The sequence below is a fragment of the Hipposideros armiger genome, unplaced genomic scaffold (assembly GCF_001890085.2).
Source record: "Hipposideros armiger isolate ML-2016 unplaced genomic scaffold, ASM189008v1 scaffold_690, whole genome shotgun sequence".
Taxonomy (NCBI): domain Eukaryota; kingdom Metazoa; phylum Chordata; class Mammalia; order Chiroptera; family Hipposideridae; genus Hipposideros; species Hipposideros armiger.
The window spans coordinates 689,499-714,027 of record NW_017732040.1 but is presented as its reverse complement, the minus strand read 5'-3'; the positions used below and the strand labels follow the sequence as shown (position 1 = coordinate 714,027).

Below are 24,529 nucleotides of genomic sequence, written 5' to 3'. Positions count from 1 at the left end.
CCTCACAACAGCCCTGTGAAGTAGACACTACTATTATCCTCATTTTACAGAGTGGATGCTGAGGCACGACAAGGTTCAGTGTATGTCCAAGATGGCCCACCTAGCGTGGCCACCATTCAAACCCCCGTGGCCTGGCTCTCCAGAATTCACACACATCCAGATCCCAGGTCCACCGCTTGGAAAGGTAGCCTCTACCTTCACTGTGTCTTTGCAATCCTTGACTTCAGAAAAGTGACTGACACCCTTTCCGTTCAGCCCGCTGCTCCTGTCTGATGGCACCAATGTCTCCTACCTTCACAGGTGGGATTCTTAAGTTGGTTGCTTTGGCCTTATCCTCCCTTTCTTATTCCCTCAATTTCCTCAGCCTCACAACTGCTACCTTATAATTTAGTGCTTTTAACTTAGAAATGCACCTTCCCGTTCATATTCATCTACCCTTTAAAGCTGAGCAGGCGTGACAGTGCACATTTGGCAGGTGAGGAAATTGGGAGGAGAGGGAGAGCACTACGATAGTGGCAGACTTGGGACTGATAATAATGCCCTATTTTGGTATGGCTCTTGATACTCTACAAGGCATGTCAATTTATGTTCATGTTACTCCTGTTCATTTCCATTTAAACATGAAAAAAATGGAGGCTGAGGGGTTTCTCTCAAAGTCATAAAACAGGGGTCAGCATTGGCTCTAGATGCTGGGTCCTGGGCCCCTCCACAGTATCTCCCTTCTCACAAAGCACGCAGAGGGTGACGATCCACTCAGGTACCTATAGCTCTGCCTTGGCCACAGGTAGACAGCACAGCCGCTCCCCGTCCCTCCCTGTGTCCCTGGCTCAATCCTGGATCAGTCACCTGATACCTCACCATGTCCCAAGCCCCTCACCCTTGATTACAGCTTACAGCTGAGCTGATGACCTCTGATGACCTCTGCCTGACTCCACTGAGAAGATTAAGAACATTAGGCAAAGGGGCTCACCAGCCATACCTTTGGGCCGGCGGCTCTTCTGATCACACATCCTCAAACCGTCCCAGTTCTCAAGCTCTGACCCCTCCGTATGGGCACTCTGCATCCCAACTGCTCACACTCCTGAGAGCCTGTTTCTATCTCCTCCAGAATCTGGAGCCTCTCGACTACCTCCCCTCCCCCACCTCAGCTGTCCAATCTCGCGGTTCCACCTCTTTAGCCAAGCCAATACCCACAATGCCCCTTTTATTTCGCATTCTCCTACTAAAATGACTTTGCTTCTCCTAAAATGCCTTTCACCTCCTATCACTCCATCACTTCCCCAAGACTTCCTCAACTGCGTTCATCATCTGTTTTAACGTGACTTACAAATTTTCATAGGTTTATATTGCGCTTATTCACGCTGCTTGGTTCATGTAATGTCTTATCTACCCTCTAGGTCAGGAGGGTGTCATCTACATTCTACACTCCGAAGTGTACAGAGCTTGAATAACCAGCCCCCAGCAAAATCCAGGCATGATATCTCAGGGTCACGATTTCTGTCATCCTTATGAAATCCTTTTGATTTTGGATTTCTGAGTTAAGAAAATTAGGGGAGAACGCCATCCTCTTCAGTAACATGGGGGAACTGGTGGTCCAGGAATGTTTACAGTCTTGGCACAAACTCCCCAGAGATAAATGAGGGGGCAATTGTGGGTGGGGGAGGAACTCGGGGTGGCTTTGAAAGCAAACTTAAAAGGAACACAGAACAGCCCAGCGGGGCTCTGGGAGCCCTCTGCAAAGGTTTTTTATTACGTTACTTTGGCTTTGAAATGGAACTGAAAACTTACTTTAGTCTGGCAAGGCCGGGCGAGAGGGGGGAATCTCACTGAAATCATGGGGAACAACTATCATCCTACAAAGCTTGGGGTACAGAGAGGAAGCCCTCAATATTCAAGATGCCCAGAACTCATGATGTCCCCAAGATACAAGGAAAGCTGCGGAAATGGGGAGCACTGGCATTGGTGGGAGGGAGTCAGGAACACCAAATCAATTAGTGGGATCTAACACCCCAATCCAGCGGCATTCACCAGTCCCCTGACCCAAAGCATTTGGAGTGTAGGGATTTTTTGTTGTTTTTTTTAATAGAAAAAGGGAAAAAAGTAAGAAGGACCATTTTGCATGCAAATGGGCCACAGCCAGAAGAGCCCATTAAAATGTAAAAACTCCACATTCAGCCTGACAAAACTGTGCAAACTGCTGTGTTTGCCAGAGGGGCAGCAATACAGCTCCCGACAAAGGGGCCCAGGAACAATGGTGGGCTGAATGGCCTCTGTCAGCAGGTCCCCTTGCGCGTTGCCATGGGGACCCCACCGGGGCTTACTAAAGGTATTTCCTGAGGAGAAAGGCAGTGCACACATGCCCAGGCAGCCCGGCTAATCCTGACAGGAAGCCATCACCATTCAGCAGCCCAGGGGCTTGGGGCCGGAGTTTTGTTTTGTTTTTATTAAAAAAAGATTTCGGTCTTTTGTGTGTCCCACCTCATCACTGTAATTTAGTGCAGAGCCGCCTGCGCGAGCCAAAGCTGCAGCGAGGGCCCTGAGCCTGCCCCACGACCCCCCAAAAACAAATTCCCCAGTAGTTGGGCAGGAGGAGGCCCAGGCACACAGAACCCTGCTCGGGAGACCTGGGCCAAAAGCACCCAGGGCCCCGAGAGTTTTGTATAAACCTTCAAACAGATGTTACGAGGGGGATAACATAGTGTCAGAATGGAGTCTGGGGTTCTACCTGATGCCTCCGCCTCCTTCATACCTTCATACCATACTTTTTTCCCTCCTAGGGGTCGTGTCCCTACCTCCCACCATGGGAGAGCGCTCTCAGGCTGGGGACAAGGACTGTAATTAAGTGATTAACAAAGGAATGCGCCCAGGAGTTGTTTTAAGAGAAATTTCCCTTCTTCCTTTTTCCCCACCAAAAGCTCTCGCCCCAACTGTTTACTGACACACTCCACTATGTACGGAGCCAAAAAGAAATCTCTTCCACACTTATGTCCCCGAAGGATTCCCAGTATACTTTGCTTCTCCCCTTACCAGGAAGAAAGAGTTGTTCTGCAAAGAGGAGAGTTCACTTAAGACGTGGAAGGTGTGTAGACCCCACTCAGAGGCAGTGGATACCCCACAGCTAGGGAAGAGCAGCTCTGCTCCCAGTTCCTAGAAGTTTGTGTCACCATTTCACATTTGGCACCAGAGGAATCCGGCCTTGGCAGATTCAGGGAAGAAAGCCAACACCACAGCTGGTGGTGGAGACAGAAACTCCTGTGTGACAACTGCCCCCCTAGGAAACAGTTTGGGGTAAATTAACATTTCCTGAGCAAACGTGTATGTGGAAGGAGCTGTCCCCAATCAAAACAGAAAAATGAAGGCGGCTGTATGCATTCAGTGTGATTGGAACCCAGGTCTTTGTATTTGGGACACCCATGCTCTTGGATCTAGATATCCCCCCAAAACATGTTTGAAAATGGCATTCTGATAGAATCATAAAGAGGGAAATTGTCTCGGAGGCATTAAAACTGTTGTGCCCAACAACTCCCGTGGGCACCTGGGAAGCTTCTAAAGCCATGTTGGTGGGTCCTGTTTTGGGAAAAGGAGCTAGAATGCCTCTACTCAACGATGGAACACTCCCCCAGAAGAACCCCAAACCCAATGTGGACCATGTCTGTGGGCTGAAGTTGAGGGATCTAGATGCTCAGGTGTGTGTGTGTGTGGGGGGGGTCTTCTCCTGCCTTTATTAAAAATCACGACCTAAACTCAAGGCAAAAGTACACTGGCCACCAACTGTTACAACACAGAAAGAAGAACATCTTCCATCTTTCACTAAGTTGCAGGGGAAAGCTGGAAAACTAGCTGAGAGAGAGAGAGGGAGAGAGAGAGAGAGAGAGAGTGTGTGTGTGTGTGTGTGTGTGTGTGTGTGTATAGGGGTCCCGCTGCTAGAAGGGGAGTGCAGACCCTCCCACCACTGGCCTGGAGCCCAGGCCTCCCAGCCATGTGTCTGCAGCTGCGACCTGTCATGCACTTCCTGGTCTGGGTTCTGTAATGGAAAGATCATTAAGCTTGGGGGAGGGAGCAGAGTGAGATGAATCAATGACGAAGAGGTAACCAACCCTACAGCTCCCACTCCGCTGTGCTCTAACCTTAAAGTCCGGTCAGGTTCCTTAAAGAAAAGGAATGTATTGCCCTACTCCCACCCCACCCCCTACTAGAGCCTCTCGGAGGGCCTCCCCTCCCCCACACCCAGCAGTGCTTGTTTGGGGAAGGAAACACCACTAGCAGCTGGGGAGGAAAAAGTTGCTGCTCCCTAAACTTGCTGATGAATAAGTGGAGGCCTCAGCTGTTTCAGAATTTGCCTTCTGGCACCCCCAGAACCAAAATGGGTGCTTGAGCACACAATTCACCAGGGCTCTCAACACCCCAAGGCAGCTGCCATCTTCCCTCCCTGGCCAAGCCCCTTGATGGGATGGTGGTGGGGGTTTGGTCACAGAGCTCTGTAAGGAGGGTCACCACCCACTTAAATGGGGAAAGGAATGGGCTCTGCATAAAGTTACATTTTTCTTTTCAATGTTAACGAAATGCCCCTTATTTTTACACTAGGGGAATAACCGTGATAAAGATGCTTTTAAAATGAAATGACGTTGAATGGTGGTGGAGAGAATGGGGAGTTAGTACAGAATTTCAGTTGGGACGGTGAAAAAGTTCTGGAGATGGATGGTAGAGATGGTTGCACACAATGTGACGTGCTTAATGTACACTTAAAAAATGGTGAAAGTGGTCAATTTTATGTTATGTATATTTTCCCACAATAAAAAAAGTGGTAATGGTATAGTGGACAGTAACGGTTTTTAAAAAGGGTTCTTACTTGGCAAAATAAATTGTCAGCCCTATGTAAGTTCCAAAATATTGGGGGGAAATCTGACTGGTCCATGAAATCTAAAAATGTGGGGCCACTGGTTTGTTCCATAGATTTGCAACATGGCAAGAAGCTAGAGGACCCATGGATGTACCACACATTCATTCCTTCTCTCTCCTTCACACACACCATGGAAGTTGAGCATTTAGTGCTTTCTATTTTAACAGATTAGAAGAACATGGTTTAGAGCTCTTTCTACCTGAGATGATATGTCTGCCTGGTAGAGAGCAGGTGGAAGGGGCAGGACCAAAGGCTTGGGGGAAGGGAAGCCCCAATACCTACACTGGGGACCCCTTTGCTCTGACAACCTGGGGAATGGTGAATAATTAGAATCTTGGGGGAGAGATGACTACTCTGAACAACATTCCAGATGTCTTAAGAGATGAAAATGAGAGCCTAGTTTGAAATCCTTGTAAAAACCACTTAGTCTCTAAGGCAGCTTGTGGCACAGGTGACTGTAACTGGCTGGGTGCAGCAGAAAGAATATCTGAGTAGAAACACGCAGATGATTGGCCCTGCCACTAACTGTGACCCTGGGCTAGCACCTTCGTACTCAGGCCTCAGTTTCTCCAACTGTGAGACGAGAAGGCTGACTGACTTGACAAGCTTTAGACCCCCTCCATCCAGTTCTCACCAATAGTCTAAATTTCAACTGGGCTTTTCTGAGCTGAGTGTAACTGGCTGCCTCCTGCCCCCACCAGCCCAAAGCTCCCTCTGGTGTGAGAGAAGGCAAGGGCCCTAAAGTTAATTCTCCATAAGAAAAAGGGATTCTGTTTGGGTCACAGAGCTCCAGCCACCAGCATCCTCAGTACATGCTTACTCTTCACCTCTTCTCCCTGGCCCATGGTGGTCTTGCCAGAGGAAGCCTCAGAAAGGAGGATATGGTGTAGCAGAGAGGCTGGGACTGGCAGAAAGCTTGGGGCCCAGTTATTCTAGAAGGGTCTATTTCACTGTGAGAACTAACAGGGTAAATACATTTTAAAAATGGATTGGGAGTGTAAGGCTAGTGGAGAAGGGCAGGCATAAAATAAATGCCGCTTCCAACTGTACCCTTCAGGCAATAATATAGTCTTGGTTGCTCAAATAACATCGATACAAGTGTTGAATGCCAAAGGGAGAACTTCATTCGGCAGTTAGTCAGGGAACCTGACTCTTCTAAGGTTCAAAAGCTAACTCCTAAAACCTAAGGAAAATAAGCCTTAATTCCAAAAGTAAACTCTTAAGTTTGACAATAAATGAGCAGAGATTTCTGAATGCAAACGGACTCTTCTAACCGGCTGGAGAGCTGATGGAGAGCTGATGGGCATTCCAAAGGAAAGGCGGTGATAATTGACTTAAAGCCCCAGCAAAGCAGAGGGAGGGTGTCTCCTACCTTTCTGAGGAAGCTCTTAGATTACCTTCCTACTCCCAGGCCGTACTGCCTCCTCAATACCCCCTGGCAAACTGACTCAGCCCTCTTCCACCTGTTTTGTCTTTCTCTTCCTAGACTCTCAGATATTCCCCCTTCCGCACCTCTCACCCTTCCCCAGCACAGGAGTTTGAGCCGAAGGCATTAATATCAGATAGACCTAAGTCTGAACTCCATTTACTTGCTGTTTCTCCTTGGCAAGTTTTTGTTTGACGGACCTCTCTTAGTTTCCTAAACTATTAAATGGAAATAACACCTACCGTGTATAGAATTTTGGGGGTTAGAATTAATTGATATGAAAGTTCTCAAAGTATGGTTCCTGGATGGGCAGCATCGGTATCCTCTGGGAACTTAGAACCACCAAGTTCGAGGGTCCTGCTTCAGAATCTAGAGCTCTGAGAGGGAACACGGCAATGGGCTTTAGCAAGCCTGCCCAGTTATGTCCATGCGGTGAAAATCTTTGAACCACTGCATTAGATGACATAGGAGCTCAATACGTGCTCCTTAAATGAGTCACTTATTGTATTTGCATATGTCTAATAGCGATAACTAGTGCTCACCCATTTTCCTTACCTTCTTATTGAAAAGGATTTTATTCCTATCTTCTTTTTAAAACTAGGAAGTTTAGGTATCTTTTTAAAAAAAGAAAATGAATTCTCACTTACCTGTGCATTTATACATGCTTAATTTATTCAAAAAGTATTAACTGAACACCTAATATGTTTCAGACAATAAATTATTCTAAGGTGCTGGAGTGAACAAAAGACAAAACAAAACCCCTGCCTTCATGATGTATGTACACACACACACACACACACACACACACACACATCTTTGCCCACAATTTGTCCCTTTACTTTCGGGAAGAGGCCTTCTTCTGTGGTTTCAGATGTCCTCATAAACTGGGATCTATGTCTTCATTTGATGTAATCTTTGGACGACACTTCTTAAATGAGTCTCTTATTGTATTTGCATATGTCTAATAAGGGCAACACTGGCCAGGGCTGGCCCTAACCCATGGTGACTATAGGTGTAGGGATGGCATTTGTTCAGGGCCTCCCATTCAAGAGGGGCCTCCAAAACTTTAAATGTTTTTTCCCCAAAAGGTTATACAGATAGTCACTGACAGAACTGGAAAAAGACATTTACCAAACTTTCAGTAAACCTGTGCTCTATTCCTGGGACATACTTCAGATAGTATCCCAGCAATTAATATATATTTCTTAAATCCTGTAATTATTCTGTGACTAGCCCAATTATATTATAATATATATTTTTGTTTAAAACATTAATTTGTTAAATGTAAACAGTAAGAAAAAAATTGCAGGCCCCCCCCCACCCCCGCCCCCGCACACACACACACACAGACATACTTTTTTGCATTTCTTCGTGTTTTTAAAAAATATATACTGGTAGCCTTAAAACAATGGTAATGCTGCAGCCTCTCTGAACCGCTTAACAAGATTATTTCCACCCATCAGACATCATTGGACTATAACCATTTTAGAAGCAATCTAGGTGGTTTATGTGTCCTGGCAATCCCACTACATTATAGAATAAGTGTGACCTACCAAGAAAACTCAGGTGTGGCATGTGACACTTTGGGGAGGGTAGGAGGTCTGGCTACAGTGGAAAAGGCAGTTTCAATGGGTGTTTTGTTCTGTTGATTATTCTAGGCTAGGGAACCACTTTCTTTAGGGCAGCTCCTAGATCAATGACAGATGCATCACCTTGCAATGAGGAGTAGAATATCACAAAAGAAATGGCACAAGTCAAGCATCTCCAGCCAACCTTACCCCAATCACCACATAAACATATCACCCCAGAAAGGGAGGAGAAGCCTGATTCCTGGGATATAAAAGGGAATGACCCAGCAATATTTTTTAAATTCAAACGTTGGTCTGCCTGAATTTTGTGGGGCAATCCAATTTGATACAGGGATGTAGTTTTATTCAGTGGGAAAAAACCACTCGAGTCAGACCTACCTGAGTCTGAATCCCAGTTCTACCTTCTCACCGACTATATGACCTTAGACAAATTACTCCTCTTTTTTTTTTTTTTTTTAAGCTGAGCCATCCTGCCACCTGTTGGCAGCTCAGCGGCTGCTCAGCTCGGGCTGGACTCGAACCGCTGTTGCTCAGANGGCTGCTCAGCTCGGGCTGGACTCGAACCGCTGTTGCTCAGAGCTCAAACTCTTGAGAGAGCTCTTAACCAACTGAGCCACTCGGCCGGCCCCGTTACTTAACTTCTTGAACCTCAGTTTCCTCTTCTGATTATGAGAATAAACCTGTGGCCATGCGATCAGTGTAAAGATGTAAAAATGTAATAAATAGTATTTATTAATTATTACTGTAAAAGATCTTTACTGGTACAACTTTTCTGGGGGCAATTTGGTACTATGTAATCAAAACTTTTAGAATATAAATATCCTTGGATACACGGACAAATTTTATTTGTAAAAGTCTGTTCACTTACATGCAAACTATTGAAAATAACATAAATGTCCAACAGTAGAGCACTGGGTAAATAAACTTTGCACACCCATACAATGAAATACTATGTGGTTATTAAGCATGATGAAAAATTTTTCTCTGCAATAAATACATGCTTAAGTTACAAACCAGTATATACTGTATAAATCCATTTTTGACAAGTCATGTTTATATAAATGCAAAAAATAGCCTAAAGGAATAGATTTCCAGTTAGTAGTGATTATTTTTGGATGATGGGAATATAAGTTTTTCTTTACAAATCTGTATTTTCAAAATTTTCTATGATGAACCCAGATTATGTATCAAAATGTCCATGTTTTAAAAGAGCAATAAAAATATTCTTTCTGATTGCATAGAACTTTGCTCTAGTGGAAGAAACACCCATATGTAAAACCCTCCATGTAATGTAAGGCAGAGCGAAGAAAGTGCTAGACTGAAAAGTTAAATAGAAAAGGGGGAAAAAAATGATTAATCTGGAGACAAAGACTTCTAGGAGAAAGGTGGCCCTAAGCTGTGCCTTAAACTAAACTCAAGTTAAACCTAAGCTAAGAGTAGGAATTACAAAAAGTGAAAGGATAAAAGGATAGAGAAGGACATTTCTGGCTAAGGACCAGGATAAACAATGGTTATGTACAAATGTATTTGCTGTCGTCAAAAAGGAAAGAGTCTTGTTTGGCCAGATAGTTAGATGGATGCATGGATAGATGGATGGATGAAGAGGGTGGGTGGGGGGCGGGGGGCAGGGAAGAAGGAAGAAAGGGAGGGAAAATCAGTGAATGAATGGTGAAGGGACCATTAGCCAGGGGCTAGGTTTCTATCCTGGAGAAAACTGAGGAAAGGCTAAGCTCTAAACTCAACTTTCTTTGTTGATTAAGTATTGAAACTTTAGTGTTGCTGGTTTTTAACCTCTTTCCCTGCCCAAGCTCATAACCGTTAAGGTCCACTCTTTGCCAAACTCCTTGACCCTCTCACCCACTTGAGGCTCAATGCGCCTACACATCCAGGGCCTGGGAAACACAGCCGCATTCACTCAAGTGGCAGGGCCCGCTGCCCCAGCATTCACCTCCTTTTACACAACCTATCCCGGGAGGCTCAGCCAGGACACAACATGTGGGATAAGGAAGGGGCATGGAGTTTCAAGCTCCCCCGGGGCCAATCTTTCGCTGTGCCTGGATCTCACTGGGCAGACCCCCTCGCCTCACTGTTCTCCAGTCTGCAGGCCACAAACTCTTCACATGAAGGCAGTGGGCATCCCTCGTTTGGCCAGCGGAAAGGTGAGAGTCAGCATGAACCAAGATCAGGAGACGGGAACTCTTGAAGGCAGGAGTGCAGTGCTTTGGTGCCACACTTAGTGGTGACACCACTAAGAGGCAACAAGCCTACTTTGGGGAGCTTCAGGCATTTGCCCCCCTACTTGGCTGTCACCAGCAGGAAGTCAGAGCAGACGCCCTCGTTCAGGAGCAGCCTGAGGCTTTTCCTATGGGAAACAGTTTGGGATTTACTCCAGGTCCTTAAGATTTAGGGCCTGAGGTGGGCAGAGAGAAGAGAATGTAATCTGTGTATGAGCCACCTCTCCAGGACGAACAGGGAGGGAGACCTGGGCAGCAGGACTTGGGAGACCCGGAGTACCCGAGCAGCTGGACTTTCCCCGCTCAGGAAGGAAACAGTTGTCTCATTTCCAGGCTTTGGGGAAGGAAGGAAGAGGCAAAGGTGGTGTCTACAGGGTGAGCTGGAGCCCCCAGCGGCCCCATAGGAATGAGGCACTGTAACAACAGGGCGCAGCTGCTGGTCAGACTCTCTGACCCTGGACCTCGCCCTCCCGGATAATGACTCCCTAGGACTCACTTCTCCCAAGGCCATCCATCAGCGCCCCAGACACAAGCTATCACTCACTGCTTCTGCCTGACCAGCAGCAAGCACCCTGGCTGAGCCGTGCTGACCCACCTCTATGCTGGGGCCCCACAGCTCCAAAACAATGACACTCTCTCTCCAGTTCCTGCCCACCCCACACTCCAGGTAGTCAAAAAACCAGGTGACAGACAGAATCTAGATCTGATTCTTTGTTTGGGATCCCCCCTCCCCCCACCTCAAGGGCTATGGACAGCCATTTGTTCTTCCCTGAGAAATTCCTCCTCCCTGACTTTGGGGAGCTGGCTGGCAAAGCCAGAGTGGAAAATCAGTGGAGCTAATGGTGTAGCAATGCAGAAGCCAGAGCCAAGAACACAGCTCTGGAGTGGCTTTGCTGCACTTGCCCGGCGTGGTCAAGCACGCCTCCCTCACATTCTCTCACATGGGGAGCGCAGGGGCCTCCCTCCTCCAACCCTGCTCAACTCAGCAAACCGCCTGCAAACATACCCTTTCAAAGGCACTCTAGCTACTCCTCCCAGGGGAGAACGATGTGGGACAGAGCAGGTCCTCTGGGGAAATCTGGTAGCTAAGCACCCTGATTTATACAGTCCTAAGTCCACCATCCTTGCTCTCAAGTGGGTCATCCAACATCACCTTTTGCTCCATGTAATCCCACTCGCCTTCTAGCAGAGTGAAGAAACTCCCCTTAAACATCCAGTGTGAATTAGAAGTAAAGAGGTTCTTTTTACAAGAAGAAATTATGTTGGGGACGGGGTAGGGCAGAGGAGCACACCTGCATGTGTCCCAGGGCAGCCACTGGACACTGGACCTCTGGCCACCCCAATGGGCTGCAGCCAGTGGGATCACAGCCTGTCCAAGGCTGGTAGTGCGATGCCATAGCACCTATGTGAGGATTCCCTTGCAACGAGGCTGAAATGCATATCCCTTTGGGCCAAAGGCAGCTGAGGGACCCCTGAGGGGGCTGCCTGGGGGGGCCAGGGCCTTATAACTTGAGGCTGGAGCAATGTCTCTGGCACCACTTGCAGTCTTTCCCCCATGGGGGCAGGTTTCTGTGGAACACAAAGACAAAGCCTTGCTTTGTGACGCCCGGCATCCAGGGGGCTTGCAGCCAGAAATGGAAACGTGCGGCTTTTCCATTAAGTGTAACCTCTCCCCCTTCAACTGGCCACCAGACTCCTTCAAATCTGGGTAGGTGGGAGGAGCTGTAAAACCCCAGCCCATTAAATTGCTTATTAGTTGCAGATTTCCAAGCATGTAGGCAAGTATTTTGAGACTGCAAGTCTCATACTGTCCCCTCGATCACAGGGTCTGGGGTAGTTAACCACCTTATGCTGAAAAGTGGGCAGGACCCCCCCACACACACCTTCCCCGTTCCCCCCTGCTGTGAGAAGTGGCCTTGTCAGCAGTTTTGGATTCACACTTGCTTCTCCCCAAAGTCTTACTCTAAAAAAGAGAAAAACACATAGCTACAACCTTTCTCAAGTGCAAAACGTCTTTCAAGTTGGTGCTTATCTTTTTAAAGGGGCATTCTACCACGACCCAGCTTCAGTCTACCAACACAGTGCCCTCCTCCCGCAAAGCCTGGTCTGCAACAAGCTGAGCCTCTTTAAGATCCCAAACTAGAGAAGGGAAAGGAGAGGGAGGGAGGGAGGCAGGTTTTCCTGGAACCCTTATTAAATCAACTTTCCAAAGACAGCCAGAAACTCCAGGCCCTCCCCACTCCCTCAGGAGCATTTGCAGACTGGGGGAGGGGTTCCCAACACAGACTCGCAGCAAAGCCTTTCTACAAGGGAAAAGCTCTCAGTGTGAACGGGGTTTTAGGTAGTTTGCTTTAAACTTTTGGACAAACCTTTTTTATGCACAGATTACAGTCTTTTCTGAGGATAAAAGCAGCATTATTATTTAACAAACTGCAGGGCCAAGAGTATAAAACAATGCTTTACATTTGTGAGATACCATACAGTTTACAAAGCACGGAGATAGAGGTCCCTTGTCACATAGCAGTTCTCTGACGAGGGCAGGGCAGTGTTCTGCTATCACAAAGCTCAGGAGGGGCAAGCTACATGCAAAAGGACCACACTAAGAGAGGAACTTAACTCGGCCAAACGGGGACCTGGCACTTGTTCTCCAGGTCTAGTGGACTTTCATTTCTGTGTCCTCAAGCATTAAAGTCCAGCCATGAAACAAGCCCCTTACCACGTGCTGTCTCCCGTGAGGTCCCAGGTTAACAGTACGTTTAGTGCTCATGGGCCGCGCACCAGGCACTGTTCTAGGAGCGTTGCATACATTCTCATTGGACATTCACTATGACCATAGGAGCAGATGTTCATTATCAATATATATTACAGAGGCACAAAGAGGAACTTTCCCAAGAACCAACAGCTCTTGGCTGTTGTGGCGCCAAAACCAAAACCAAGGCAGTCCAGGGAAAAATGATGCCCATGCAAAGACTTGTACACCAACACCCGCGGGAGTTTTAATTATAGCCAAAATTCTTAACAACCCAAAAGGCCATCAACAGGTGAATGGATACACATTCACCACATTAATTCCATTATATGAAATTCTAGAATAGGCCAAACTAATCTGTAGTGACAGAAAGTAGACCCGTGGTTGCCCCGGGGTCAGTGCTGCCAAGGGCTCTGACTGCAAAGGGGCCTGAAGGGAAGTTTTGGTGGACGTAAAAATGTTTCATACCTTGATGGGGCTTGGTAGTTAACATTTATCAAAACACACTGTACTGTACACTTAAACTTGGTGTATTTTACAGAATGTAAATTATACCTCAATTAAGCTGATTCTTCTAAAATGGCAGTCTGACTTCAGCCCTTGCTGCTCCATAGCCTCCTAATGCCCGCTTCGTCTCTCCTATTCCATCCCTTCTGCTCATGGGGCCCGTTCTTTGTCCTCATCAAGACCTTCGGTGCCCTGGCTCCATCCTCCCATCTCTGCCTTGGCTTCCTTTCCCTATTTGGATCCACACCCAGCAACTTCAATACCCCCTCTACCACTTCTATCACCACCCTAAAATTCCAATGCTTGTCCTCTCAGACATCCCCTTCCTGTTTACAAGGCTTGAGAGCCATACTATTCACTTTCTCTACCCTCCATTTTTGGGCTGCAAGAGTTTGTCAGAGATAGTTAAAAAAATACTTTACGGTCTATCATAAATTCATATTCTTAAACCTGAGAGCCATGCTATTCACTTTCTCACCTTCCATTTTTGTGCTGCAAAAAGAGTTTGTTGGAGGAAGTTGTTTTTTTTTTTTAAAGTCATCATAAATTCATCTTCTCAAACCACCTTCCTTTTGGACTCCCTTATCACCATCTACACTATGGCTGATACAAATCTTTTCTACTCCTCCCGCCCTAACTTACTCTCATCTTGTCTGTTTCTCTAGTCACCTGGAGTTGACATCCAACCTAATTAAACCCCCAGTTTCCATTTCTATAGTGTCTCTACTATTTTTCTCCTACAATCTCAGGGCGCCCACCCTAGTTTATACCTTCACTTCCTCTAGCTAGCCATTCAAAACAAATGTCTAACTCTTTTTCTGGTGGAAGTGGAGGCAGCTACTAACACTTTACATATTAAGTGTATTGTCTGGATTAGGTCTCTTACCCCCTTATTATTGTCTCCACATCAAAGATGAGCAAACTAAGTCTTAGTATGTTTGGGTAATTTGTCAAAGCAAGTAATGCAGCTATTGTATTAAGTGGAGCAGAATTCAAATGTAGGTCTATCTTCTTCCTCCCATCCATCCAAATTCAGCTACCAGATTGATTTTCTGAAAGCTGGATCGCATCACTACTCACTCAACAAAGTTTTCAAGATTCCCAGTATCTACCCATTTAAGTATATATAGTTTCCCTAGCAGGGCATATAAGACCCTCTATGTGCTCGTAACTCAATCTAATTTTTCCAGGCGTTACTTCCCACAACTACCTACTCACCAGGTAAATCATTCTCTGTACACCTTATACATCCTGCCTCAGCACCTTCACATGCTGTTCTACCTGGAATGTCCTCCAGTTCCCCCTTTCAAACCCCTACCCCTCCCTCTAGACCCATCTCAGATGCTCTCTGCTCCCTTCTTTGTGTTCCCACTGCATTGTGTTGTAACTCTACTGTGCGTTTTAAACATGGCCTACCTTGTATTTAGTTACCTCTGCACTTGTCTACCTCCTATCAGATGGTGAACTCCTTATGGGCAGAGACGGTCTCTCCCACTTTGGGTCTCCAGCATGTTCTAGCTCAGGTCTTGCCTTCAATTCTGTTACTAAACCAACATGAATCTGCCTCTGCCAGCCAATGCACCTTCTAGAAAAGTCTCATCTAGTTTTCTCTCCTCCTTCCTCATTACCATATAAGTGTACAAATATTTGCACTCATCATTCATTATTCAAATAGGTCCTAATGGCTGAGACTGACAGCCTTTTAAATGCAGCCACCATGTCACGTGCATACCTGAGCCTTTCACCCACTACCTGCCAACCTTCTCTATTTGTGTGATCAGCTACTGAGTCACAAGCCATACACCCTTTGGGGGCAGAAAAACCCAAATATTAATTCTTAAATACCCTTGGAAGCCACCAGGTATGCGGTACCTGTCATCTCCATGAAGTATTTTCACAACTCCAGCAAATCTCCTGAGCCGTAGGCAAGTTCTTCCTGTTATTAATAGATAGTCTCTCTGCATTTCCAACAAGCTACAGCTCTCTCCCAACTCCCATGCCCCATTATGCTCCCTGGTTCTCAATCTCTCGGAAATCTCTCCAGCAGCACATACCCAAAGCAAACCGCTCAGCAGGCCTCCAAACAGGGCCTGTGAGATGTTGTCAAGGAAGGCAAAACAGCAGGCATGTGGCCACGACTGCCAACCCTCATGGAAGACAAGTCTTGGGAACAACTTTTTAGAAGCCAGAGGTCTTTATCAAGGTCCCATATCCCTCAACATCCCCTGCAGCCTGATCCAAGTTCTAAACCCAATTTCATAGGTCATTCACACCGTACTGCATCGCCCAACCTCATTTTATAGATCATCTAGGTTAGGAAGCCGGCTCTTGGGTACCAATCAAAAGTTCTTTTTTTCAGAAGAGAATAGCATAAACCTATCCTGAGCATGTAACCTCTGGCAAATGGATGTCACCAGCCTTTAGCACCCAGCCTCTGATAAAGCTGGTTATGTTTACAACCAGGTCCTAACCAGCCCATATCTTGGGAGTCTCTATTAGGAAAGGAGCCCTCTGCTCCCCCTGGGGTGGAGCCTTCCTAGTGGACCACATCACCTCAAACACATCACCTCCGTCCCAGCCCGCCCTGTTTCCAAGGGCCAGGTGTCCAGGCTGACCCTCAGCTCAGGCCTTACCTTGTTCAGGCAAGGTCGGAGCCGGCCTGGCAGTGCAGAGTGTGGCTGTGACCAGCACAGCCCAGAAGAGGAGGCACTTCCAGCTCCACATCCCAGTTCTGCAGTTAGAGATTGGTGACAAGGCTCCACACCTCCATGGAGACTCCTCCTTGAGCTTAATCCTCCCTTTCAAGCTGACTCTGGGGAAAGAAAAAAACAAAAAGTAAGGAGGGGCTGCATGGGGCGAGGGGATGGAGGGGAGGCAAGGAGGAAAAGAAGGTAAAGCCTGGCACATGGTCACCCTATCCAGAGGGTGCTTACAGCAATAACTTACTCCTTAAGGCACAAAGAAGAGAACTGTGGTCCTGCCCCAACGTTGAAGTCGGCGTTTTAGGCCCTAATTAGACAAAGGAGTGCTTTAATTCAGTTCTACAGCTAGTTACTGAGCGTGGACTAAGTGTGAGCCTTGCTGGGGAAATGGTCATCAAGCTCTCCAAGGCAAAAGCGTCCAGATCGTTTGTGCTGGGAAAGCCAAGAGCCTAATGAAAGTCCCACACAGTCCTGCCACTTCATGAGCAAGGGCTTCACAGAGTGTGGTGGGACTGCAGGAGCCCTCAGCACGCGCTAATGGCTCCAGCCTAAGACTTCACTCCCTCCAGGGCAAACCAAGAGAGATGAGTTATGGAACAAGCCAAAGGCGAGGGAATGAGAGCCAAGTAAGATGCTGAGCCTCTTCAGACCTACGTGAGGAGGACGCTGAAAAGCGTGATCTCCAGGGTCCTTTCTTTTTGTCTCAAAAACTGTATGCATCACAGGAATCTCTGGTTCTACCACCTTCCCTCACAGAGAGAACACAACTCTCAGCAACTCCTTAAAAAGAGCCTCAGAGTGTGAAACCATGAGGTGTACCCTGTTCTCCTCCCCAGTGCTGAAAGGTGACAGCTGATGTCCGACAGAAACGAATCCAGAAGTGGGGGGGGAAGATTGCGCTGAAGAGTCAAAGGGCTCTTGCGAGGGCTGACTTAAAGATGGCTCATGCCAGCTCTGCTCCAGAGCAGACTGTAGCCCTTTACCCTTCTCAGGGCTGGAGTGGATGATTTAAGACAACCCTCTAGGGCAGCGGTTCTCAACCTGTGGGTCGCGACCCCTTTGGGGGTCGAACGACCCTTTCACAGGGGTCGCCTAAGACCATCGGACAACAAAAAGATACTTACATTACGATTCATAACAGTAGCAAAATTACAGTTATAGAGTAGCAACGAAAATAATTTTATGATTGGGGGTCCCCACAACATGAGGAACTGTATTAAGGGGTCGCAGCATTAGGAAGGTTGAGAACCGCTGCTCTAGGGTCTTAAGGGACAAGTGATTGTTGCTGATAAACATTTACCAAGTGATAAGACTTTCTGGGCACTGTTTGCGCTACGTGGGGGTGACCATCTCTGTCTTCCAGGTGGCTTTTGTCCTAAATACTCCAGGGAATCATCCAAGTTATTCGGAGAATCCACTTCACCGGAACATGCCCTAATGTGGTGCTTCAGTCCTGCCTCCCCTGAGCCAGACAGGGCCCCTGTGAGTGAGTCAGTCCCGGCTGGCAGAAACCCCCAGATTCTTGGCTTCGTTCATATGAGCCTGCCAGCGGGAATAGCACACACAACAACCAGCTCCCTCCCAAGGCTTTCCTAAAATGTTTTAATGACTTCAAATCAAAGGAGAAGTAAACACTTCTATTTTTCTAAATTTAGGGGAGGGACTAGAAGAGACGGACTAGAACAAATGTTTACTCAATACCCACTATGTGCCAAGCATGTACTAGGTAAAATCTTTACGTATAAAACTTCATTTCTTCCTCACTATAAACTTATGGGGGGAAGGGGAGGGCAGGGATTATTATTCCCCTTTAAGCCACGCAGAAACTGAGACTCAAAGAGGTGACGTGCTTTGCCCAAGAACATGCAGCTGGGTAAGACTCTCATCACCCAGGTTTTCAGACGCTGGAAAACAGGGTGGGAGGAAGCAAATTAGGGGTTGATTAAACCTGGCTCTATCTGATGAAAACGCATTTTCTCCAAAGGGCATCCCTGTGCCATAGAGAAACCAAATAGATAAGGACAGATCCAAGGTAACTCTGGAAATGGGAGAGCCTCGATTCTCAATCCATTGGCTGAAAGACCCTTGCAAGCAGCTCACAGATGTGCCATCTAGTACAGGATGGGGCACGATCCTTGGCCTGGGATAAAAGTGATGCTTTCCAGAGGACATCTCTAAACCACATTCCACATCTCATTACATCCCAAAGATACACCCAACTGATGCAGGCCTGTCACGCAGAAAGGTACACCCAACTAAGAATCTAAGCCCCATAGGAACTGCCAGAACAAATGAATGAATTTTTAATACCCACTGGGAAAGGGTGGTATCATCTTGAGATGATTAAGCTTGTTTTCATACGTAGCAGACAGGCAGCTTCCTCCCCACTTGGCCACTCTGTGGAAAAGCCTGCCCACCTCCTCACAGGTGTGGGCTGGCTGCAGACTGTTCTCTTTCAGCTTTGCCATCAATGCACTTCAAACTAATCTGTCAGCTTCCCTGCAAGTCTCTTCCTCTCTCCTTCCCCTCTAAGACTCAAGTCCCACATCTGTAAAACAAAGGATGTTAAGAAAAAAGCTAGGCTCCCGCCACCCTCCCAAACACCAACTTCTGGAATGAGAAGGTAAGTGGGCACATACCCTATTGCAGAAAACACGGTGATGCAAACCACGAATCCACACACTGCCTGGGACTCTAGGAACTGCCACCTCTTCCTTCACTGCATCTTCTTCTCATTCTACTAATTAATGAATTCTTAAACTCCCTTAGGAACAGTCTCCTTCCTTCACTTCTGGACAGATGTGACCTGTAGCCTCGCAGGTGTACACAGAAGCTTCCTCAGAGACCCTGCAGCTGGCTCCAGCATCAGCCTCTCCCAGGTCAGGTCTCCTGGGACTGGCAGTCAACTCCGCCTGGGTGCAGAGGTCCTCACTGGGGAATGTGGGGTGAGGGTAGGGGACACTCACATCTCAGTTTTCCCACTTGTCAGAGAGGGCTAAAATATTTGCCCTGCCTACATCACATGTGGTTATGAAGATCAAATCGGGACCATGGGTGAAAGTACCTGCTCTCTCCTAAGTAGTAATCCAATGTAAGACGGGATACTGGCCGAGGAGAAAGCAGGGGCTGGAATATACGACCTTGCGTCTCTCCTGAATTCTAAGAGTAAAGATTCTATGACTGTCAGATCTCCTTGTCCAAAAATATATAAGAAAAACTAGCTGATGAGTTCAGGGCCAAGTCTTTTTCTTTCTGTTCTCTGGCAAAAGTAACAAATTAATTCTTGCCCTTCCACTTATGATTCTACCACATTGGGAGAGTCACTTAACCTCTCTGAGCCTGTTTCCCACTTCTCAGAGGCTAAAGTATTTGCCCTGCATACATCACAGATTATGAGGATCAAATGGGCAGTATGGGTGAAAGTGGTTGCTCTCTCCTTTCTAAAGTCCTAAATGTAAGGAATTATAAGCATTGTGTTTGAGTCACTCCTTGATAGCACTCAGGAGATTTTGGTAATTGGCAGCAAGAAGGCATAAACTTCCTACCTTACAAAGGTTTTTCTCACTATCCATCTTCAATCCCTGTGCTCTAGACCTAGCTGACCCATACAATGACCACCAACCACTTGTGGCTATGGAGCATGTGAAATGTGGGCAGTGCGAATTGGGATGTACTAGAAATGACAAAAAACAAACAAACAGATTTTGAAAACTTGGTATGAATAAAGAATGTAAAGCATCTCATTAATAATTTTTTGTACTGATTAATGTTCAAATTATAATGTTTTGGGGTATATTAGGCTACCTCAAATATATTATCAAAATCTAAACAAATTAATTAATAAAAATAAACTCTGCCTGTTTCTTTTTACTTAATTTCAAACATGGCTACTAGAAAAGTTAAGATTACATGTGGCTTGTGTTATATGTCTAATGGGGAGCATCGCTCTAGGTAATCTCCATACCCTGCCCAAGTGTTTCTTCTTTGCCCTTCCTCCATTTTCAACGGGCCAAGCTTTCCCGTTCTCTGAGCCCCACCTCAAAAAGCCACCTGTCTTCCTTTCTTGAGCCTTCTGAGGATCTCATTCCTCTGAATTTCCAAAGCACCATGGGAAGCAAGCTCCCTAAGAGCAGCATCTGTACCTGACTAACCTTTACTAATACCCTTAGCACCTAATATGTACACAGCAGATGATGACTCATTTGTTAACTGGAAGAATAAATGAATGAAAGAAAGGCTGAAAAGAAACTGACACAGATACTCTTGCAGAAAAGAGGTGGAATGCCAGAGAAAAGCAATAGTAAAGTACTCCTTGTTAGCCAGCCAAGCTCTATTTCAGAACATACCAACTGACACGTTTTCTAAACATCTCAATTCCTCAGAAATGAGGAAGTAACACCAACACATTAATTCCTTTAGAGGCGAATAAAATTTAACAGAAATAGCCACTTTTCCCCAAAGTGAGCATTTTCTGCTCACCGTTCAGTGGTAGGGCAAGTGCTTACTAAACGTCTGAAAAAAGTTATGCAGCTCAGCTTGCAGAATTTTCGTTGGTCCAAGGGAAATGCTAATTTAGAAATTTTGAGTCCCTGTAAAAAAGTGTCCAAGTGTCCTTGGGAGTGAGGTATATAAAAAATTAGTGAAAAAAATAATAAGTGAAACACTAACTTGCTATTGCAGACAGGATGTACTAATGGACTACCACCATATTCTTGGAATTGTTCACCAAGGTGAGGGCTGTTTACTTGGGGATGAAACACAGTTTCTTCAATTGCAAGGGGGAGTGGTGGCAATGAGAGAGTTTCTTGTTAAGGTAGATGCAGCCTTGGGGGGAAAAGCAAATATCCTAGCCTGAGTCTGGTATTTAATCCTCTCTGGAAGCACCAGAATCTTCTCTAAAGCTCTATATCTGGACTCCCACCAGTCCCTGGCAAATTCAGACCTTTTACAAAGCTCTTGGGAAGACAAATGCAAGACAAATTTCCCAGGAGGAAATTAAATTCAAGTGATGTGAGGCCTTTTCAGAACAAGATGTCTGAATCAATTCTCTCTACCTCCTTTCCTCCAGCAGCAACAGGCTCCAACTTTCCTAGGAAGCTCTTAACTAACAGCCATTTTGATGAAAGAGATTAAAAAATGGAGGCAAGAAAAAAGCGTTCAGAAGAGCTGGCTGCTAAAACCCCAAGCTCACTGGGAGCAAATCGCCTATTTTAGGAGTCTTGTTTCAGGCCAACACCCAAAACAAACGAAAAGCATACAACTCAAAGCAAAAACCTATGGACTTTCCTTGGCCTCAATGGCTGGAGTCTGCCTACTCAATACTCAACTCAATCTTCCTGCCTTCTGGAGTCTACCAGGAAGAAAGCCAGCCAAGGCTTACCATGCCTGGAGGTACTTTAATCCTCTCCCTCAGGAGGGGTGAGCCAAAAGCATCTGAGAGGTTCCTTATTTCTACCAGTGCTTTTGCTTCACTTGCTATTCTAAGGGCGCCTAACGGAACTTTCTAACATCCTCCATGGCCAGAGGCCAAGGTAAAGAAGCACCCAAGACTGTCTGCTTGAGAGCTAAAGGAAGTAGCGCCCACTCTGGCCCAAATCACACTTGTGAAAATGCCTCCAAGATGGGCATTTCTACAAGCATGCTAAAAACAGGCAGTGAAAGTACCCATGTCCAAGTGGCTATCCATCTGGATGGCCCTTATTAAAAAGCTGACACCCAGCTATGACTGTTAAATGCAACAGATATTTCAAGAAGCTCATCACTGATGCAGTACACAACCATCCCAGCTGGAGCCAAGCCCCAGCAGCCTCCCTGTCCCCAAACACACAGGGCTCCACCCGGGACAGCGGCAGCCCTGGAGCTTCTCCCAATCAAGTGGGGGCAAATATGTAAACAAGTCATTAGGAAGCAGGCCAACAAGGCAGACGGTCGGCAGTGGCTCTCCCTCTTGCCCTCGGTCACTTGAAGGGAAAGGAGATGACCCAGGCTTCGAAGTAATTAGCCAGACCAAGAGGCACGTCCCACGAGGCTAGCTTTTCAACAAGCCTGAGCGAGGAACCCGGGAGCCTGGGCCAACGGTGGAAAATGGCCACTTTCTGCTAAACAGTCTCAAGGCTAAGGTTCTACAGTTTAGATGGTATTCCAAAAAAAGCTCTGGTCCGGAGGTGCAAAGGGCAGGGCACATCTGCGGAGGAAACAGTCACCTTAATTACCATGTCTAGAGAAAGTGCGATTTCATTACAGCCTCCAAAACTACCGCCCAAAGGAGGAAACCAGAGAAGTGTTTTCAATTTGAAAGAGACTGGAAAGGAGAGGGTGAGAGACCAACTTTCCCCACCTTCCCGCAACTTTGGACCACAAGGTGCTCTCCTGCCTCAAAGGACATTACAAAAAAAAAAACACACAAAAAAAACACCAAACTTCAACAATTCAACCCTCGCTTTCAAAACTGTAGCCGTTATTTAAATGGTAAAATGTCTCACTTTAGTTTCCGGGAGCTGCAGCCCAAATAACTCCTTAAAAACGCACAAGGAGCGCCTCTGGCAGCAACAGTCCTCGCCCCCTCGCCTTCCTCTCCCCCCGCTCCCGGTCCTGGCCGCTGCGCCGGGGGCTGGCTCCCGGGAGTGTGGAAGAGGGACGCGTGACGCCAACGCCGGACTGCCCGAGACCCGACGGCGGGCTCTGGACAGGGTCAGACTTTTCCACTGCTCCAGCTCTAACTGAAGGAACAAGACGCATATACTTTGATTCCAGAAACTTCCGTTAGGGCCAGTTCTGGGTCAGACCCTTGACCAGAGTCCATCTCTTGCAGATGAACCGTTCACAAGTGCCACCCCCTAAAACCTTCCGCACAATCTAGAAAGCACCACCACCACCAGATTCTAAATAACTTGTGATTCAGGGTAACTTCTTTCTCCACAAATCCCAACTCCACATCTCCAAATCTTCAGAAATTTTAAAGAGAGAGGTGGGAAGGACACGTTGAAGGAGTTTTAATTTGGGGAAGGGGGAAGGGAGGAAGAAGGATGTTAATAATGTGGCTGCGGTGTACCCGTGTGGGGTGAAACGGAACCAGATGCGGCTGCTACATGTGGAAAATGGGAGAGGGGGACGTGTTGGGGGAGAAAGACACCGCAGAAATTTTTAAATGGGCTAATAGCTTCTGGGCCCAGAAAGAATCAGCAGGATTCACCCCTCGCGCGCGCACACACACACACACACATACATACACCACCACCACCACCACCACCACCAAAGGTGTCTGGCTGCCTTCACAGGCTATGTGTTAAATGAACTCCATCTACAACGTCAATAAATTTCTCCGCAAAAGAGTGTTTTAGCCCCTTTTCTCCCAACCTCGAACGTGACGGGAGGAGGGGGCCGGGACAGAGGGGTCTGGGCCAGAGAAGCAACATGCATCGCTGCCGAGTGTACCGCACCGGACAAAACCCTCATCCCTTCCCCCAACCTCCTAGAACCAGCCTGAAAAGGAACGTTCCCCTCCCCCCGACCCCATCGCGGGCCTTAACATCACCCACTGGGCGCCCTCACCGTCCCCAAACTTCCGACCCTTTCGGAGATGAGCTAAGAAGATAAGCGCCCCCCCTCCACCCTGGAAACTGGAATTCCTTTCTCGCTCTCAGCTAAAGCGGATTCAGCCATTTGGTGACGACATAGGAGTTAAAACCTATTCCGAGGGAAGCTAACCTACCCCTCCAACCCCTTCCTTCTTAATGCCCCCACCCATTCCCAACACGACCCCAGACTTTCCCCAGGTGGAAGGAGGCTTAGAAATACCCCGGATTTTCAGCGTTCCACCCAAAGCTACCTGCTGAACTGGGGTGAGTCCCTGCGAGTGGACTAAAAAGAGATGGAGTGTATGTAATGCAACACACACACACACACACACACACACACACACACACACACGCATACACCACTCGCTGCCCGCTCCCGCCCTCCTCCCCAGTATTAGGACACCGAGGGCCGCCGCCGCCTTCGCCCCGGCCATGTCCCTCCCCGGACTCACCGCGGAGTCGCCACCGCCTCGCCAGCTCCCCAGCGCGAGTTGGCGGAAAAGTTGGGCGGCAGGAGGAGCGGCGGGACGAGCGCGGGCAGGGGGCGCAGAAGGCGCTGTGAGCGGAGGGAAGGGAGGGAAGACAAAAGGGGGGCGCAGAGCGCTGGGGAGGGAGTTGGGAGGTGGAGGGGGGCGGGTAACGGGCGGAGGGAGGCGCCGGACCCGACCCGGCTGCGGCGGGGGAAGCGCGCAGCCAGGAGGCTCCAGCGCCGGGGGCCGCTCGGGACGCCAAGCCCGCCCCGGATCTGGGGGCGCCGCGGCTCTTACCTCACTCGGCGCTGCGGTTCCGCCTCTGGAGAGTCCGCCGTGGCTTGTGCAGGCGGGCGCCCGCGTCCCCGGCTCCGG

General features: G+C 47.6%; 1 protein-coding gene across 9 annotated transcripts in view; it reads right to left on the bottom strand.

Annotated features, from left to right (window-relative positions):
- The window catches only part of FGFR1 (fibroblast growth factor receptor 1), a 45,248-nt gene extending 20,725 nt beyond the window's left edge, over positions 1 to 24,523 (bottom strand). For 7 of the 9 annotated variants that reach the window (XM_019626805.1, XM_019626807.1, XM_019626806.1 and 4 more), the window contains exons 1-2: positions 24,452 to 24,523; positions 16,039 to 16,217 (exon numbers count right to left, since the gene is read on the bottom strand). In XM_019626805.1, coding sequence (XP_019482350.1) covers positions 16,039 to 16,129 — 91 coding nt within the window. In that variant the 5' untranslated portion in view covers positions 16,130 to 16,217; positions 24,452 to 24,523. Of the gene's footprint in view, positions 1 to 16,038; positions 16,218 to 24,136; positions 24,302 to 24,451 lie in introns of those variants that run through there. The other 2 variants (XM_019626809.1, XM_019626810.1) reach the window with 2 other exon arrangements.
- Between the last annotated feature and the right edge of the window lie 6 nt (positions 24,524 to 24,529).